The sequence below is a fragment of the Eupeodes corollae genome, chromosome 1, assembly GCF_945859685.1.
Source record: "Eupeodes corollae chromosome 1, idEupCoro1.1, whole genome shotgun sequence".
In the NCBI taxonomy this organism is placed as follows: Eukaryota; Metazoa; Arthropoda; class Insecta; order Diptera; family Syrphidae; genus Eupeodes; species Eupeodes corollae.
Window position 1 is genome coordinate 237,482,405 of NC_079147.1, and position 17,232 is coordinate 237,499,636.

A 17,232-nucleotide genomic window follows, 5' to 3' on the forward strand; every position below is an offset into this window, starting at 1 on the left:
AAAAAATAAAAAAATTACTTATGTTCTCAAGGTTTCATAAATAAATTTTTAAAAACCAAAAGTAAGCAATAATAATATTTAATTCTATTTGTCAAAAGACATTCTGAAGACATAAGCTTTATGATACATACGCTGAGGAACTGACAAGGAACTCAAAAAGGTGTAAAAACGAAGTCAGAATCGATTTTTGTTTGTCCTGTTCTGTCAAAGACTTTTGATATTTTTCGCTAATTAAAGATTTTTGATAACGAAATTTCTTATGAAATCTCTTTGGGTTCCAATAACCAAATCGTAGTATTTAAAACAAAAGATATCATCTAAAAATGTGTGTTTTTTATCGTATAATCCATAAGTACATTCTTTAGAGATATAAAAGTTGTTTTTTAAACATGTGGTTTTCAAAAGAAAAAAAACAATTTTAATTTGCTGTTATGCACATATACAAAATTATTTCTTAGAAAGAAAATTACGAAAAGGCCAAAACAATTTGTTTCATAAGTGAACAATAACTGAACGAATATTATCTTCCAAGACGTTAACCGTGTCCGGCTTTTCTGCAAATAAGAGTGACTTTATATAACACCTCAAAAAATAGTAAGAAGGTTGTAAATCGTACGATCTTGGATGCCACGCATGGGAATTTTTCTTTTAATATGCCAATCGAATTTTCAATTATTCTTTGAGAAGATTTGTGTGCCCGATTATAACGTTCAATTACAGGAGAAGTTTCTCGTAAAATCGGTAAAATGGCATTGGGAAAAGGCCGAAAACCATTTCCAAATAGACTATACAGTGGACTTCTTCGTAAGACCATAGAATCGTCCACACTTCCGGGCCAGTTCACATAACCATTGTAGAACATATAATCAGGCCAACATACTAACATACAATTTATTGAATGACTTCCATGTCTATCCACAAAGCAGTAAATGCTCGCAAGTTAATCCAAAAGATTTACGACCTATAAGTCTCTCATCATTCCTTCTTAAGACCTTGGAAAGATTGATTGATATCCATTTAAGGGCAAGACTTCTGTCTTCGTCTCAACATGCTACTGTACTTTAGTACGCACCCTCGAATATTCCCTCCATCATAAAGAGTTCACTATGGTTGCTTTCCTTGACATCGAAGGTGTCTTTAACAACGAGGACACATCTGCAATCAAATCTGCACTAATATCTCTAAATGTAGAGAGTTCGCTTCGGGAGTCAATTCATTTAATGCTTACTAGCAGAATAATTAACTCAAAACTGGGCAACTCTTTTGGCAGACGATTCGCTAGCAGAGGGTCACCGTAAGTTGGTATTCTATCCCCTCTCTTCTGAAAACTAGTGGTAAATAAAATCCTTACTAGTCTGGATGCGGAGGGCTTCAGAGTGATAGCCTATGCGGACGACGTTGCTATAGCAGTTTCAGGAAAGCATCTTAAAAATTTGGAAGAACTCTTACAAAATGCCTCAGACAGACTAATACTTTGGGCTGATCGGTGTGGACTGGGTGTTTACCCACACAAACCCGATTTAGTCTTATTTTCGAGGAGATACAAAATTCTATTTGTCAACCCTCCCTATATTAAAGGAATCCAATTAAAATTCTCAGACGTGCCTAAATACCTGGGTCTTCTCTTAGATATAGAACTAAATTGGAAACGCAATGCGCAGGAAAGTGTCAAAAAAGCTACTGTAGCTTTCTTTTCTTGCAAAAAAAGCTATTGGTAATAAATAGGGCTTACAACCCAGAATCTCGCATTGGCTATACACGTCGGTAATCAGACCGATTTTAATGTACAATGTGGCAGTATGGTGGACTCCTTTAGAAAAAGGTATAAACAAGGATAAGCTAAATAAAGTCCAACGTTCAGCTTGCGTCACTGGACACCTTACTCTACCTAACACCTCTTGACATATTTAGCAAAGAAATAGGTGCTAGCTCTTCTATTCGCCTCAAAGCTTCGTCGCACTCGACTAACAATAACATTGGGCACTCCGTAATTCATAGGTACTATTTAGAATCAATTCCAAAGCACACAGACTACACCATCCCCCAACTGCAATTCGACAGAAATTTCCAGATTTCTAAACCTACCAGATCTTTTTGGGAGGATAGGACATTCTTAGAGGATGAGTCAATCCATTTTTACACAGATGGGTCAAAAACAAAGGAAGGGATTGGTGGAGGTGTGTACTCTGAACGACTGAAATTAAGCCTCTCATTCCGCCTTCCCAATCATTGTAGCGTGTTCCAGGCGGAACTTTTGGCGATAAAGGAAGTCTTGTCTTGGCTCAAAGAAAACGTAATATCAACATCTGATATCCGTATTTTCTCTGACAGCCAGGCCGCTATAAAATCTCTGGACTCTGTCTCTGCAAACTCTATAACAGTCCATAACACTGTCGATCACCTCTAATGGAGATGGCGCAACAGTTTAATATTATTCACCTTTGCTGGGTGCCGGGCATAGAGACATTCCAGGTAACTGTAAGGCAGATGAACTCGCCAGGAACGGTACAGTACAGCCCATCCTACCACGTTTGGCACGTGCTAGCATACCAATAGCTAATGCAAGACGCTGTGAGGAGGGGGTAGAGGCACCACGTGTCAAGTCATAAAAAACATCTGGCCAATAGTGGATTTAAAACGTTCAAGGTGCTTGCTCTCTCTAAGCAGATCGCACTGCCTAATAGGAAAGCACTCCACGAGACTAGGCGTATTCTCAAATGACTTTTGCAGAAGCTGTATGGACGAGGAAGAGGAAGAAACGGTTCTTCTCTGCACATGCTCTGCTCTAGCTCGAAAATTCAAGAATTACCTAGGAGAATTCTTCTTTAACGATCTAAACGATCTAAATCATATCGGTATAATCAGCCTCTCACGTTTCGTAAGGGACTCAAACTGGTTCCATTGAGCTTAGGAGGAAGCCTCAATATTCATGTGGTATCACAATGGGCCACTAAACTGGCCTAATTGGTCCGTTTCCATCTTGGACAACCACTTTAACCTAACCTAACCTACAATTTCAAACTTTTTTGTAATTTTGGAATCACAATTACAATTATAAAGCCTGCATAATTTTACAAACCACAAAACTTGATTTATTTTACAAGTTTGTGGTAAAAACGTTTGTAATTCACAAATTTGTACGGTGGTGGTATAGGCCACAGATTACAAAACAAACTAAATTAAAACCAAATAATTAATTGTTAGTTGCGTGTTTTTTATATTAAAAAAGGGGATTTTTATAAAGCTATGAACTAGATGACAAAATCTTTCAAGCTTGACAAACAAAAATCCCCTTTCGTTTTTTAACTACCAACAAAAAACAAAAAAAGTTCACTAAGGCGTATGCGTACTATTTTTTTGTATTTTCTTGTATGAAAAATTTGTATAAATCATTCTAAGCATTCACTTCCTACAAATGAACTCATGTAATTATTCTCACGACATTTATTTATTATGAAAGATAAATGTCATGTTATATTTTATTGAACGATTCTTGATAAACTTTTTCATTAAAAATATTGTCACTTACACCTTTAATGTCAATTGTAAATGTGGTCAATTAACTGTCTTTCTTTGTGATAAATCAAAAAATAAGAACTCATATAGGTTAAAATTAATTAATGAGTTAATATATCGATGATTGTTACTGTTGATATAAGAACATAAGTATTGGCTTTTTGTTTGGTAAAAAAAATATTATTTTGTTAGAATTTAGATAATTTTCTATTTGTTTAGATAAAAAAGTTGTTTATCATCCTAATTTTCTACTTGCTGATTGAAAAGATAAATTAAAACATGTTCGTGATTGAAATTAATAAACAATACATCACTTAAATGCCTCATTTCACTAATTAGCAATTAAGTTTTAGTCTTTGTTTTTATTTTCATGCTATTATTAATTTTTTTGTTTAAATTTCAAAAAAGAACCCTTTGTTTAATAAAAGGTTTAGTTTACTTTCTTAATAATGTTATTAAAATAATCTAGAGTAGAATCTTTTGTGTGTATTGACAAAGAACACTTCTTTAAATATTTTTGTTTTTCAAAAAATCTCAATGGAATTTTTTCTCTATAATATCTTATTTCAATTTTATATCAAAGAATACACAAATTGCAATCAAATTTTAAATGGAAACTTTCTACTGTTTAGTGACACGAGCCAAAATGATCTCTATGATTGCTACCAAGGCCAAATGAAATGCCACCCACACTGATAACTTGCCCGTCCGTGCAAGTCTGTCGATTTTTCTAAACCTTTAACAAAATATTAATAACCATATTTTGTGTGAAATTAGAAAATTTGAGTTTAACATCTTTTAATGTTGCATAGAATAAAATAATACTAAAGTCCAGTTTACTTACTTACTTAAGGCGGCGCTACAGTCATGTGTAAACTAGGGCCTCCCCCAACAAACTTCTCCATCTAGCTCGGTCCCCAGCTAAATTTCTCCAATTTGGGTGAGGTCACTTTTCACTAGTGCGCGTCACCTGATCCGCGGTCTTTTGGGTGTAGATTTCCGGACCGGAGCATTGATTTCCATGTGCTGTACGTGACCGAACCATCTTAGTCGTTGGACTTTTACGCTTCTGACTAAGTCTACGTCGCTGTATAGCCTGTACAGCTCGTCATTCCATCTTCTTCTCCACTCACCTTTTATGCATACGGGACCGTAGATCACGCGAAGAACTTTTCTCTCGAAACGACCCAAGGTGCTTTCATCCGCTTTTCTCTTAGTTTATGCTTCTGTACCGTATAGCAGGACTGGGATGATGAGGGTCTTATATAGTGACACTTTGGTCCTTCCAGAGAGGGCTTTGCCACAACTTGTGTTGTTTTCTGCGTTTACGGCGGTGCCTGGGTAGATAAAGTCCTTAACTACCTCAAAGTTACGGCTGTCGATAGTGACGTTTTGACCAAGACGTCGGTGTTGTATGATCTTTTTTGACGACAGCATGTACTTTGATTTGCCCTCATTAACCGTAAAACCCATTTTTGCCGCCCCTGCCTCAATACTCAAATAAGCCCCATTGACATCAAGCTGAGTTCTTCCGATTATGTCAATGTCATCAGGATATGCTAGTAATTGGACAGACTTTTGAAAGATAGTGCCTCTAGTGTTGACGTGGGAGCTCTGCAGTATTCTTTCAAGTACGATGTTAAAAAAATCGCATGGCAGTGCATCACCTTGTCTAAAACCTTTTTTGACATCAAAAGGTTCTGCTAAGTTGTTTCCAACCTTAATGGAGCAGGGTTAATTCTCCATAGTCATCCTGCACAAACTTACGAGTTTGGCGATGATAAAACTAGACATGACTCTATACAGCCCGTCCCTGTAGATACTGTCATATGCGGCCTTGAAATCGATGAAAAGATGGTGTCGATTTGGTGTTCTTGAGTTTTTTCCAGGATCTGCCGTAATGTGAACATTTGATCGACTGTGGACTTTCCTGGTCCAAAGCCACACTTATAAGGACCTATCAGGTTGTTGACGATGCGCTTTAGACGTTCACATATTACGGCAGAGAAGATTTTGTAAGCAATGTTAAGTAGACTGATTCCTCTATAGTTGGTGCAGTTTAGAGGGTATACTTTTTCAGAATCGGGGAAACAATACTGAGGTTCCATTCATCGGGCATGCTTTCTTCCGACCATATCTTACAGATAAGCTGGTGCATACTTCTAACCAACTTATCTCCAGCTGCTTTAAAAAGCTCGGCATTCAAGCCATCTACTCCAGCGCCATTGTTAGACTTCAGCTTAGATATGGCAATCTTTACTTGTTTAAGTCGGGAGGATGGGATTGTTGGCTTTAGTCAACTATCCTGCCTATACAGTGTGCAGAAGTGGTCCTTCCATATCATCAACATTGACTGCGGTTCCACTATGTAGTTTCCACTTTCGTCTTTGCAGCCTTTGGTTCAAGGTTTATGTACTTGTGAATTTCGTTTCACCTGTTCAGAAAATTTTCGAAATTCATTCCTGCTTTTAAACCTGTCAACATCTTCGACCGCGCGCTTCTCATGCACTCTCTTTTTCCTTCTGAGAAGTCGGCGTCCCTCTTCTCATAGAGCTCATGAGCAGCTCTCGTCCTTTTATGCAGCGCCGCTTTGAGTGCCTGTTGTTTGGCTGCATTTGCCTGCCGACATTCCTCATCAAACCAGGGGTTCCTCGTTGGTGACTGCTTGAAACCCAGCACATCAGAGGGGGTTTTCGATACATTGAGTTGGTGGCAGAGAACTTCGAGAGAGGTTACTTGTAACTCGGTCGGAAAAGAATTTGGCGATCTCCTGCGATTGTAGCCGTTCGAAGTTGTACCTTCTCCCAGCACCTCCTTGTTTTGCCTTGGGTCTGGAAACTCGAAGTGCTATCTTGGCTACAAGGAGGCAGTGGTCCGAGTCGATGTTAGCTCGTCGGAAAGTTCGGACATCCATGATGCTGGAAGCGTGCCTGGCGTCGTTCGCAATATGGTCAATCTGCTTGACAGTAGATTGATATGGAGAACTCCAAGTTCCTTTGTGGATGTTGAGGTGTGGAAAACGCGTACTGGCTACTATGACGTTTCGCCGCGCAGAAAAATCTATGAGCCTGAATTCATTGTCGGAAGTGTTGTCGTGCAGGTTGTTCTTCCCGATTATTCCACCAAAGATGTCTTTCCTTCCTAGCTTGGCCCAGGATTATTTTAATATCGTAGCTAGGACACTGCTCATATTTTTTGTCTAGGAGCTCGAAGAACATATCTTTGGTGTTGTCGTCTTTCTCTTCTGTTGGGACGTGCGCGCATATCAGGCTAATGTTGCCAAATTTAGCTCAAGACTTCTAGCCTAAGTCTTGCTCCAATGACGAGGCCGCATCCAAATAAGCGCTGTTGGCTTTCGTGGTCACCATAGTACACATCACAGTCTTTCATCCTCTTTTTGCCCGGTGATGTTTGCTTTATAGCAGTCTAGGGCCTCCGCACGTGGTGTGTTAAGGGACCTAACATTCCACGTACATATCCGAAGTTCCTTGTCTTTAATTCGTTTGCGTAGGTTTTCAACAGTAAATTCGTCCGTATCCGAGGCTTGTTGGAGCTTCGCAACTATGATGTTTTTACTTGGCCAGGAAGTAATCCCGACGGCACAACCCCCAACCTGGAGGGCCAGATCCTTAGTATAATTCCAAGAACGGGGAGCCGCATAAAACCACACCTTATAGGCCTGGGCTCCGAATAAGTCATAGAAGCCCTATAAGGTGTTCACTAAGTAGTTCAACCTTACTGGAACTGTAGACGCCACCGTTGATTCCATATCGGAAATTCCTCCGCTGCCGTCTGGATAAGGAGGGGTGCCTAAGTGGAAACACCTCTCCCCCTCTCCCGCTTGCTCCTCCCAACAACTTTCAACTGGGGTTGGAACTAAACTCCAGTTAAGGTACTAGGCACCCGATGTTCACCACGGGGAGGTGAGAGTAGGAGTTGATCGACAGAGGTGGGTTTTGAGAAAAATTTTTGATGGTGTCATATACGGTTTTGAAATCGATGAAAGGATGAAGGGATGAAGGGATGTTGGATGTCGATTTGATTTTCTTGGGGTTTTTACAGGATCTGGCGTAATGTGAATATTTGATCGACTCGAAAAAGGACTTAAGTGGTTGTTGACGATGGGCTTTAGACAATCACATACATATAAAGGCAGGGAAGATTTTATAAGCGATGTTAAGTAGACTGATGCATCTATAGTTGGTGCAGTTTAATTGGTCTCTTTTTTCAGAATCTGTAGTCCACAGATTCATCTTTGCTCGAAATATTCTAATCAAACATTAGTTTTTACTAATTTTGTGTAGTATTTTTTTTTTAATTATTATTTTTTACGAAAATTCCGTCAATCGGATATTTCTAAAAAAAAGTTTAAGAAATGTTAAAAACAATATTTTTCATAAGTTGCAATTAGGACGAAGGCAATATCTTTAATTTACACATCTCTCTAGAAATTATTGATTTACATTCTATGGACATGTAAAAGTCGAGAAATGTTAAAAAAAATCGGACCGATTAAAATAACTTCCTGTGGAAAACAAATCAATTTATTTTGCTATCCAAAAAGAAGTTTTTCTTTGTACAGAATTTAAAAAAATTAAAGTTTATATTAAATAAAATCTTAACGTAATTTTAAAGCTGAATTTTCAATGATTTGGAAACAACTACGTCGTGAGCTTGTTGACATACAAAAATGATATTAAACTAAATTTAAATTTTATAAACACACGTAATCAAAGACAAATTATTCAATTAAATTAAATTAAAATTACAATATGACACTTCATTCAAACTTAATTGATAATAAATTATTTTCGTTCTTTATTTTTGCCAAAAAGTTTTGAAAACAAATCCCTTGTTCATTAAGTCTGTTCATAAGTAATTCAATCTGATTGTCACAACACCAATTTGTAAATAAAACTTAATCTAATTAAGAGAAATATTTCGGAACAAAACTACAAAATTATTCGCATATCACATTTATTTGAAACAAATCCATAACCGATATGGTTCGTTAATTTAACAAAATTGGCAGAACTAAATTAAGCTATTTGTGTCTCAGTAATTTGTTTTTTCCTGAATTTAAAATACTTTCTAATAATAATGTTGTCAGAGATTACTAACGAATTTGTGTAAATTAACATCAATCAACTTCGGATTAGCTGTCCATATCATATACTACTCTCCAAGTGCTGTTACAATTCTTCTAATTTAATTGAATAAAAGCTTAAACTTGAATGGGCCCACAGCCCTACAGTGTTATTTTCAAAAACAAATATTAAGAATTTCTAACAAAAACAATTTAAAAAAAAGTGGTGGTACTAACTGGCAGCCTTGTGGTACACTTTAAAGTATGTTTTAGGTTTCGATCAATCCAATGGATTCTTAAAGGAATTCGTGCATGATTCTATTTGAACTCAATTCAGTTATTGAAAATATAGTTTAGAAAACAGTTTTTTAATGTTTACTCAATTTAATATAAAACTGCCAAGTCCTTTTTTAAGAAATTAATATATTTTAATAATATATGAACTGTCATACAAAATGAACTTGAATATTATTTAAGTTCATACCACTTTTTCCCAATAAACAGACTGAAATTCCTATTGTTGCAATAACACGTGTTGGTTTTGTGGTGTTACACATAATAGACTCAACAAATGATCCATTTTTAGTATAGTCTTTTGTTAACATGACAGTATCGTTTCAATCAAGCACTACATTATAAACTATTCATCACTGTCTAAACTGGTTATGTGGCTGCTACGTCTTTTGAAAATATAACTTAAAACGAGGCTATAAAAATTACAATAGAAAGTTTAATTTTCATACAGACTTAGAATTTAGATAAAGAAAATCCATCTATTTTTAGAATATCTTGTATAGCTAAAGTTAGTCGCAGTCAAGTTCTTTTAATATGATAAAACCAATTGAATAAATCTTTTTTGCAACGCAATTCTTTCAATTCTCTCTTACATTCAATATTGTAATTGAATAACAAATAAAAACTGACTTTAAGATGATACTTCAAAGAACTGACACAATTTACAGTGGCATTCGGATCTTAAGATTATTACTAATTTTGAACTTGAGTAAGTTTGACAAACGAAAATGTCGTTTGAAAGAAGCAGATCACACACTAAATAATTCACTTAAAAGTATATTTGCTTAAAAACGCATTTGCTTAACTTCTTATAAATTTAACACTTACATTTAGAACGTTCACAATTTAAAAGACTGATTTGATTTTTAACTATATTCTATTCCACTGTAAAATTGCATAATGTGGATTGGTCATAGCATCCGCTTATCACTCGAAAGGCGATGAAGAATAAATGTACAGTTAATTCAATCAAAAAAGTAAATGACGTGTGCGATGGATGACAATTGTAAATATTTAAAAATATAACATCCGAAATACTTTTTCAAAAAAAAGTATTAATGCTTGTTAAAATTTTAAGCATTTACACATGAATGTGACGTTAACGTCAATTCAAACAAAGGTCGTAGTTTTTACCTGTCAAATGTCAAAATATGAGAGCTTCAAAAGTGACAGCTACCTAAATATCAGGATATATTTAAAAAGTAAACATATCGAACTCGAAAAACCTTATAACGTGTATTTTTCATTTTCAATCTGGTAATACTATTTTCAGAGTTGGTCTTTTTGACAGCTGTCACTTGATGTATGCACAGTTTAGTTTTCTTTTTTAATTGTGCAAAATTTATTACCAAAATAATGGCTCGGTTCAATTCATCGAACAAAATAGTAAATTTAATAAAGGAACATTTTCGTGACATCACCTACTGTCCTGAACCTGTTGCGTGGCTTCCAAAATCGTGCGATTAAACGCCGCTGGACGTTTTTTTTGTGGGGTTATGTGAAGTCGCTTTTCTACGCATATAACCTCGAGCCGATTGAAGTCTTGAATAGTGCGTCAAAACTGTTCTACGGCCTCAAAAAAGTGGTCAAAAATGTAGCCTTTCGGCTGAAATTTATTCAATCCAGCCGCAGCGGCTGAATAATGAAAAACCTTCCTTCTTTATAGGTTAGGGTTAGGTTATAGTGGCTGTCCAAGATCAAGATTGAAACGGACACACTTAGGCCAGTTTAATGGCCCATTGTGATACCACATGAATCTTGAGGCTTCCTCCTAAGCTCAATGGAACCAGCTAGAGTCTTTTACGAAACGTGAGAGGCTGATTATACTGATATGATTTAGATCGTTTAGATCGTTAAAGAAGAATTCTCCTAGGTAATTCTTGCGTTTTCGAGCTAGAGCAGGGCATGTGCAGAGAAGATAAAGAACCGTTTCTTCCTCTTCCTCGTCCATACAGCTTCTGCAAAAGTCATTTTAGAATACGCCTAGTCTCGTGGCGTGCTTTCCTATTAGACAGTGTCCGGTTATGACACCTATTATTGATCTTATATGCGATCTGCTTAGAGAGAGCAAGCACCTTGAACATTTTATATTCAGTGTTGGCCAGATGTTTTTTGTGGCTTGACACGTGGAGATGTTGTTCCACCTGGTGCCTGCCCTCCTCGCAGCGTCTTGCATTAGCAACAGTTTACAAGTAGCGATTGGTATGCCAGTACTTGCCAAACGTGGTAGCATGGGCTGTACTGTACCGTTCCTGGCGAGTCCATCGGCCTTACATTTACCTGGAATGTCTCTATGGCCTGGACCCAGCAAAGGTGAATATTGAACTGTTGCGCCATCTCCATTAGAGATGATCGACAGTTATGGACTGTTATAGAGTTTGTAGAGACAGAGTTCAAAGATTTGATAGCGGCCTGGCTGTCAGAGAAAATACGGATATCAGATGTTGATATCAGGTTTTCTTTGAGCCAAAACAAGACTTCCTTAATCGCCAAAAGTTCCGCCTGGAACACGTTACAATGATTGGGAAGGCGGAATGAGAGACTTAATTTCAGTCGTTCATAACACACCTCCACCAACCGCTTCTTTGGTTTTTGAGCCATATGTGTAAAAATAGATTGACTTATCCTCCAAGAATGTCCCATCCTCCCAAAAAGATCTGGTAGGTATAGAAATCTGGAAGTTTCTGTCGAATTGTAGTTGGGGGATGGTGTAGTCTGTGTGCTATGGAATTGATTCTAAGTACCTTAGAATTACGGAGTGGCCAATGTTGTTGTTAGTCCACTGCGACGAAGCATTGAGGCTTTATAACTAAGCTGAATTCTTGCTAGATTCTTGATCAGTAGTACCCATAACGTGATGTATAGTGCGTTGGACTGTTATGCAAGGGGTCTTGGGTTCAATCCCTGCCTGTGCCGCCTAACTTTTTTCACGGGTACTGCCTCTAGCGAAGGATTGACAACTCCTCCAAGAGTAATTCTCCGTTCGGATTCGGCGTATAAACTCCCTTCCATCTCTGACAACATTACTCGCACACAGGAATGGTTGAGAGTTGTAAGTCACTAGGCCCTAGAGCTTCACGGACTGTTGCGCCACCTAATTTACTTTATTTATAAATTCTATGCCAAAGCATGTTTTTATTTCTTCTTGAAAACCACACGTCATGTCTTCAAAATCACCCTGTTTAGGTCTGCTTTCTGCTCTTGATATTACATCATTACTTTGAAGAAGGACATGAAAGCTTCAATATTAAATAGTTTAAAATTGCACCTATATGTATTCTATTTATTTGCTTACATTCTTATCGTTGTTTCTAAAGTTCTATTTTTCGAAAGTAAACATTTTATGTAAAGAGAGTTGATACAACAATATTCTACAATTTTAGTAAAGAATTTTGTTTAACAAGTTTATACAAAAAAAAAAAACAATGAAAGCACAAATTTGAACTTTTAACGTTTATCTATAGTTTCAACACTCAAACTTATTGAGGTTTTAGATTTACATCAGTAATCAAGAACTATTTATTGGTTTTTAGTCATCATCGATTTCATTGATTGCGGGTGGTTACGCATCAAAAAAAGAGCCTTGAACATTAAATTGCGACAAACAAAACTTCCCGAAACCCGGAAGACAAATATTGACAACAAAATAAATATGAGAGTCTTGCTGAGTAATACTGGCATCGGACAATACTTCCCTTTATTGTTTTTTTAAATAATTTTAATCAGATCACGTCTTTAAATGTAAAACATACATATTACTGACCTTTTACTATAGAAATTCATTCATATGTTACTTACTTATCGTAATCATGAACAATAATGTATTAAGTTTGAATAGTTTCCAAAAATTGTACTTATGATTCAAAAATGTATAAAATAAAAATTGATGAATAGCATTTTTGAATACTTGACGGATGAATGAAACTCTTTTCGTGATTTATTCTTTTATTCGTGAAATATAGTTACGTACTTCTTGTACTGCACCTATATTAAAGTTGAGAAATAATTATTGCTCTTCCGTTATTAATCCCAACTTTCAACATCAAGTAATGGGTAATTGATTATTTTTCCATTGCATTAAAAGTAATTGTGATTGAAAAATATCAATTTCAATTACTTGTAATTATTACTTACTAATTACATGTAATTGAAAATTTTAATGGACCTATTCAAGTTCTTGAGGGAAAACACTTTTGAATAACAGTTAATATTATTGACTTTCTTATTTATTAAGAGCAAGACACATAAAATAACTTAGCATTTCAGGAGATTATTTGTAATGCTGCGAATAATGCGATTGATGAAAATAATTTGTAATTGCATTTTTGCATTACTTGAAAAAGTAATCATTACTATTTTGTTGATAATTACTTTTGTTTCCCATTACATTAGTATTATTAAATTACAAGTATATGATGCTTTTGAAATACATGTTTGTAGTAATTGAAATTCTTTAATTACATTTTAAGGTGATTGAAAAAGTGTTTTGAGATTTTAATTACAAGTAATTAAGACTACTCATTTTTTCCCAAAATTTGAATTTTGATAGAAAAACTTTGGAATTTTAAATTGTAATGACTTTTATTGTTTTGTTGAGCTTCAAGGATACAAAGTTAAACTAAAACTTAAATTTTGTCTTAAGCAAATTACATTTAACTAAACTTTGGCAAATTTTACACACGATCAATACATGTTTTTGTTGTAGTTTTTGGCCTAATCTTTGGTTTTATCACATAAAATGATAGTTCATCTAGCCTTGGCATATTTTTTTCCAAAGCAGACTAAACTTGAAGTGGGAGAAAAGAGATCTCTAATATGTCATTGAATTGAGGAAGAAGCACTTATCATACGTCTTTCCTTTGAGATATGTGTATGAAAAGATCTCTTAAATATTATATCGCAGTTATTTCTTACTTTTTTTCTGAAGAAATTACCTAGATAAGATAGAGTGATACTAATCTTTTTAATTTTAAATAATAATTAATTATTTTTGAAACGTTCTTAATCAACTAGAAAAAAATATTTTTGTTTTTTTTTTTTAATTTCAACATTATCAACTTTTTCAATGTTATTTTAAATAAAAACAAAGTACAACTTCAACTTTCAATAAAGTTGTGATAATTTTACTCAATTTTTTCGCAAACGGCAAATTTTATTAATAATTACATAAGTTTTTATATTTCTATATAAAAAAGTTTAAATATGTATATTTATTTTTCTATTCTCTATTTCTTTTAATTTTAGTTCTCAATTTTACGATGGTGCCCAGAAGTAAGTTTAACGGACATAGCCAAATAATGATTTAATAAATATGGAATATTAAATATTATATTAAATAATTAATATAAATTCCTTAAAAATTCACCTAAAAACTTGAAAAATATATTAATTCCCATTTTCTGATCTGCATCAATTTTGAACTAGTAAACACAAAGAAAATCGTGATCCTGCTATCCATGGAGATCAATCTATTTGAATGACTTAAATTTTGTATTGTAAATAGCTCGAGTATATTATATAAAAAATAAATCCTTTTAAAAGATTCTTATAAGGGATTTTCCAATACGATATTCATTTTTCAATATCCCGCTATTTAGGCAGCTGTCACTTTAAAAATTGTCATATTTCGACATTTGACAAGCAAAAACTACGCCATTACTAAAAATTGGAATCATATATGTGCCCTTCAACAGTGCATAGAAATTGTTGAAATTGTTGAAATTGTTCACACTTTTTTCTTTAAGGCCACATAAATAATAAGATCTGTAGGAAAACTCCAGAATCGATTCAAGGTCTTAAAGATAGATTACGTGTAAAGTTATCGAGGACTTACAGCCACAAAGTTGTGAACTTGTTCTTTTAAAATCCTACATATGAAAAGAAAAGAGTGTTGCAAAGGGTTGGGGTCGAAATACTGTATGCATTAAAATACTGTATTTAAAAAACTGTATCTCAAAAAACTGTATTTCAAAATACTATATGTACAAAATACTGTAACTCAAAATACTGTATTTCAAAATACTGCATGATTCAAAATTCTGTATATCAAAACTCTGTATTTCCAAATACTGTAAATAAGGCTTAAAAATAAAGATCGTTTAGACAATGTAAAAAAGTGCGCATTTTTCAAATCAAATAAATACAAAAATCGAAATTATTCTTGACAACAGTAATAACTCTTAATATTTTCTTGTGTTATTATATCATTTTCATATGATAAGATAAGAAGATTCCGAATTACATTTAATTTTTTAGTAATGATAAAAATAAACATAAATAAATTAACTTATAACTTATTGATTGATGGTCAGATTATTTTAGTTAAGAAAAATAAAATTTAGGTTTATCGATGGAATTTTAGGATTAGAATTCAGGAAGAGTTGATTTAAGTTCCCCAAAAACCCACACTTCTTTTGCAAAATTAAGATGATGAAAGTACTTTTAAAAAGTTTGTCGTCGTTTTAAGGCAACATGAATTCATTATTAGCATTGAGCAGGTTTAATAACTATATACGGGTTCTTTTAATTCTTGGATTCAATGAATAATAAACATTGAAAGCAGCAAGCCATAAGTGTATCCAATGAGTTGTAGAATTCTGTTTACTGAAAAATACTATATTTCACACAGAACTTTTCTTTAAGTTCATTTTAAATTGTTCAATGATGAAATCGTTTTCTATGAACAGCTGATTTTTGATTTTACATTTCGTTCCACTGAAAGTGTTTCATTTCTTTGATATCGCACTTGTTAGTTTTACTTTTATTGTGCAAACCACAAATGCTTGATTTCAAATAGGAAATCTTGACACCAATCATGAAATCTCTGTACAATAACAGCAATTTTCAATGAATGCTATAACAAACTTGTCAAAAAAATCCAATGAGGGTTTCAATGACAGTACTGGCACTTTTAAGCCAACTCTCTTTAAAACAAAACATTAGTTTCTGGAATTAGACTAGAACCACACTTATTTCAAACGTGTTCAGTTTGTACATAGTTTGCAAACTCACAAAATGTACATCAGGTCCTAATAAACTAACATTAGCTGTGTTATTTTGGAAAAGCCGTCCGTAGTACAGCAGAAATGTATATGAAAAACAAAGACAACATCAGCAGTAGAATCCGTATAAGTTCTGCTGCTGAGGTTAAACTTTTATGCGAGTATCGAGAGCAATTTTCAAGGTTTTCATTCTAAGACGTTTGTACGTTAAACACTTGATGGCTTTTATCACAGAATAGTGTCCCATATACAGAACACTATGACGTCACTCAAGATAAACTTTGATACTTCAACAAAACTTATTTTCAAGTTATTTCAAAAAATGTTTGTTCTTCTGTGTTTTTCCAACTGTATCAAAATAAAATCCTCCGAAAAGTACACTGATACAAAATTCAAATCAAACTTCTTAATCCGGATTTCAAGGTTAAAATAAAACAGGTGGAACAACATCCAGTTGATAACTAGGTCCTAGTAACTTACAACTCCCAACCATTCCTGTGTGTGAGTAATGTGGTCAGGGATTGAGTGGGTTCTAACGTTGCTCATCATAAACTCGATCTTTAAGTTCCCTACGCTTCCTGTACTTACTAATTATACGATAAGCGATATCAGTGTTTGTTACTCTACAAAAAGTTGTATCAACAACAAATATAAGTTTAGCAAGGATAGCGCCATCTGTTGGAAGTGAAATATCATTTTACTTAGACCACAATCTGCTAACGAACCATTTTCCTTAAGTTCTTATTTCATTCAGATTCAAATTTACAAAAAAAAACTTGAAACTAAATTAAAATAAAATTACTTTTGATATTTGTATCGCGACTCCGTAAAATAACTCAACGAATTCCAAAAAAGGCATGAAATAAGCCCCCAAAAATGATTGTAATGAGTACCCCAACTTTTAGAATTGCCTTTTCATCCGAGAAGGGGGAGGTTGATAATCACAATTGTTTCTACCGTCGGAACATCCATGCTCGACTTATCGGCGAAACTTTTAAAAATTATACCATTAGTAATTTAAAAAAAAAAAGTGGAATAACGCCAATTTTCAAAGGTTGGTCATATTGAAGGAGTAAAAAAAGGCCACATTATTTTGAGAAGTAAGGAAACTAAGACTTACTTACTTCACCAAAGAGAAAGCACCCAGCATTACGGTATAAGTAAAACAGTGAGGTCGACATGCTGCCCAGTTGCAACCCCCCTTCTTGGGCATGAAACATGAATTAAATACCCTAAATCTCTCGTATAAAAGAACTCCCCATTCCCAAACAATTTTTTGGGGAGTTATTAAATATTTTTTTGGTAGAATTATTTCTTTGAAAGATATTTCATGCA

At 34.5% G+C, this 17,232-nt stretch overlaps 1 protein-coding gene across 5 annotated transcripts in view; it reads left to right on the forward strand.

The window, feature by feature from the left end:
• The window catches only part of LOC129943355 (trehalase-like), a 96,935-nt gene that overhangs the window by 66,719 nt on the left and 12,984 nt on the right, over window positions 1-17,232 (forward strand). For 4 of the 5 annotated variants that reach the window (XR_008781224.1, XR_008781225.1, XM_056052726.1 and 1 more), the window contains exon 3: window positions 14,141-14,167. The exons of the other annotated variant lie outside the window; for it this stretch is intronic. Coding sequence is in view for 2 of the 4 variants with exons in the window: in XM_056052726.1 (XP_055908701.1) it covers window positions 14,141-14,167 (27 nt within the window). In the remaining 2 variants the exon portion in view is untranslated. The remainder of the gene's footprint in view (window positions 1-14,140; window positions 14,168-17,232) is intronic. 5 annotated transcript variants of the gene reach the window in all.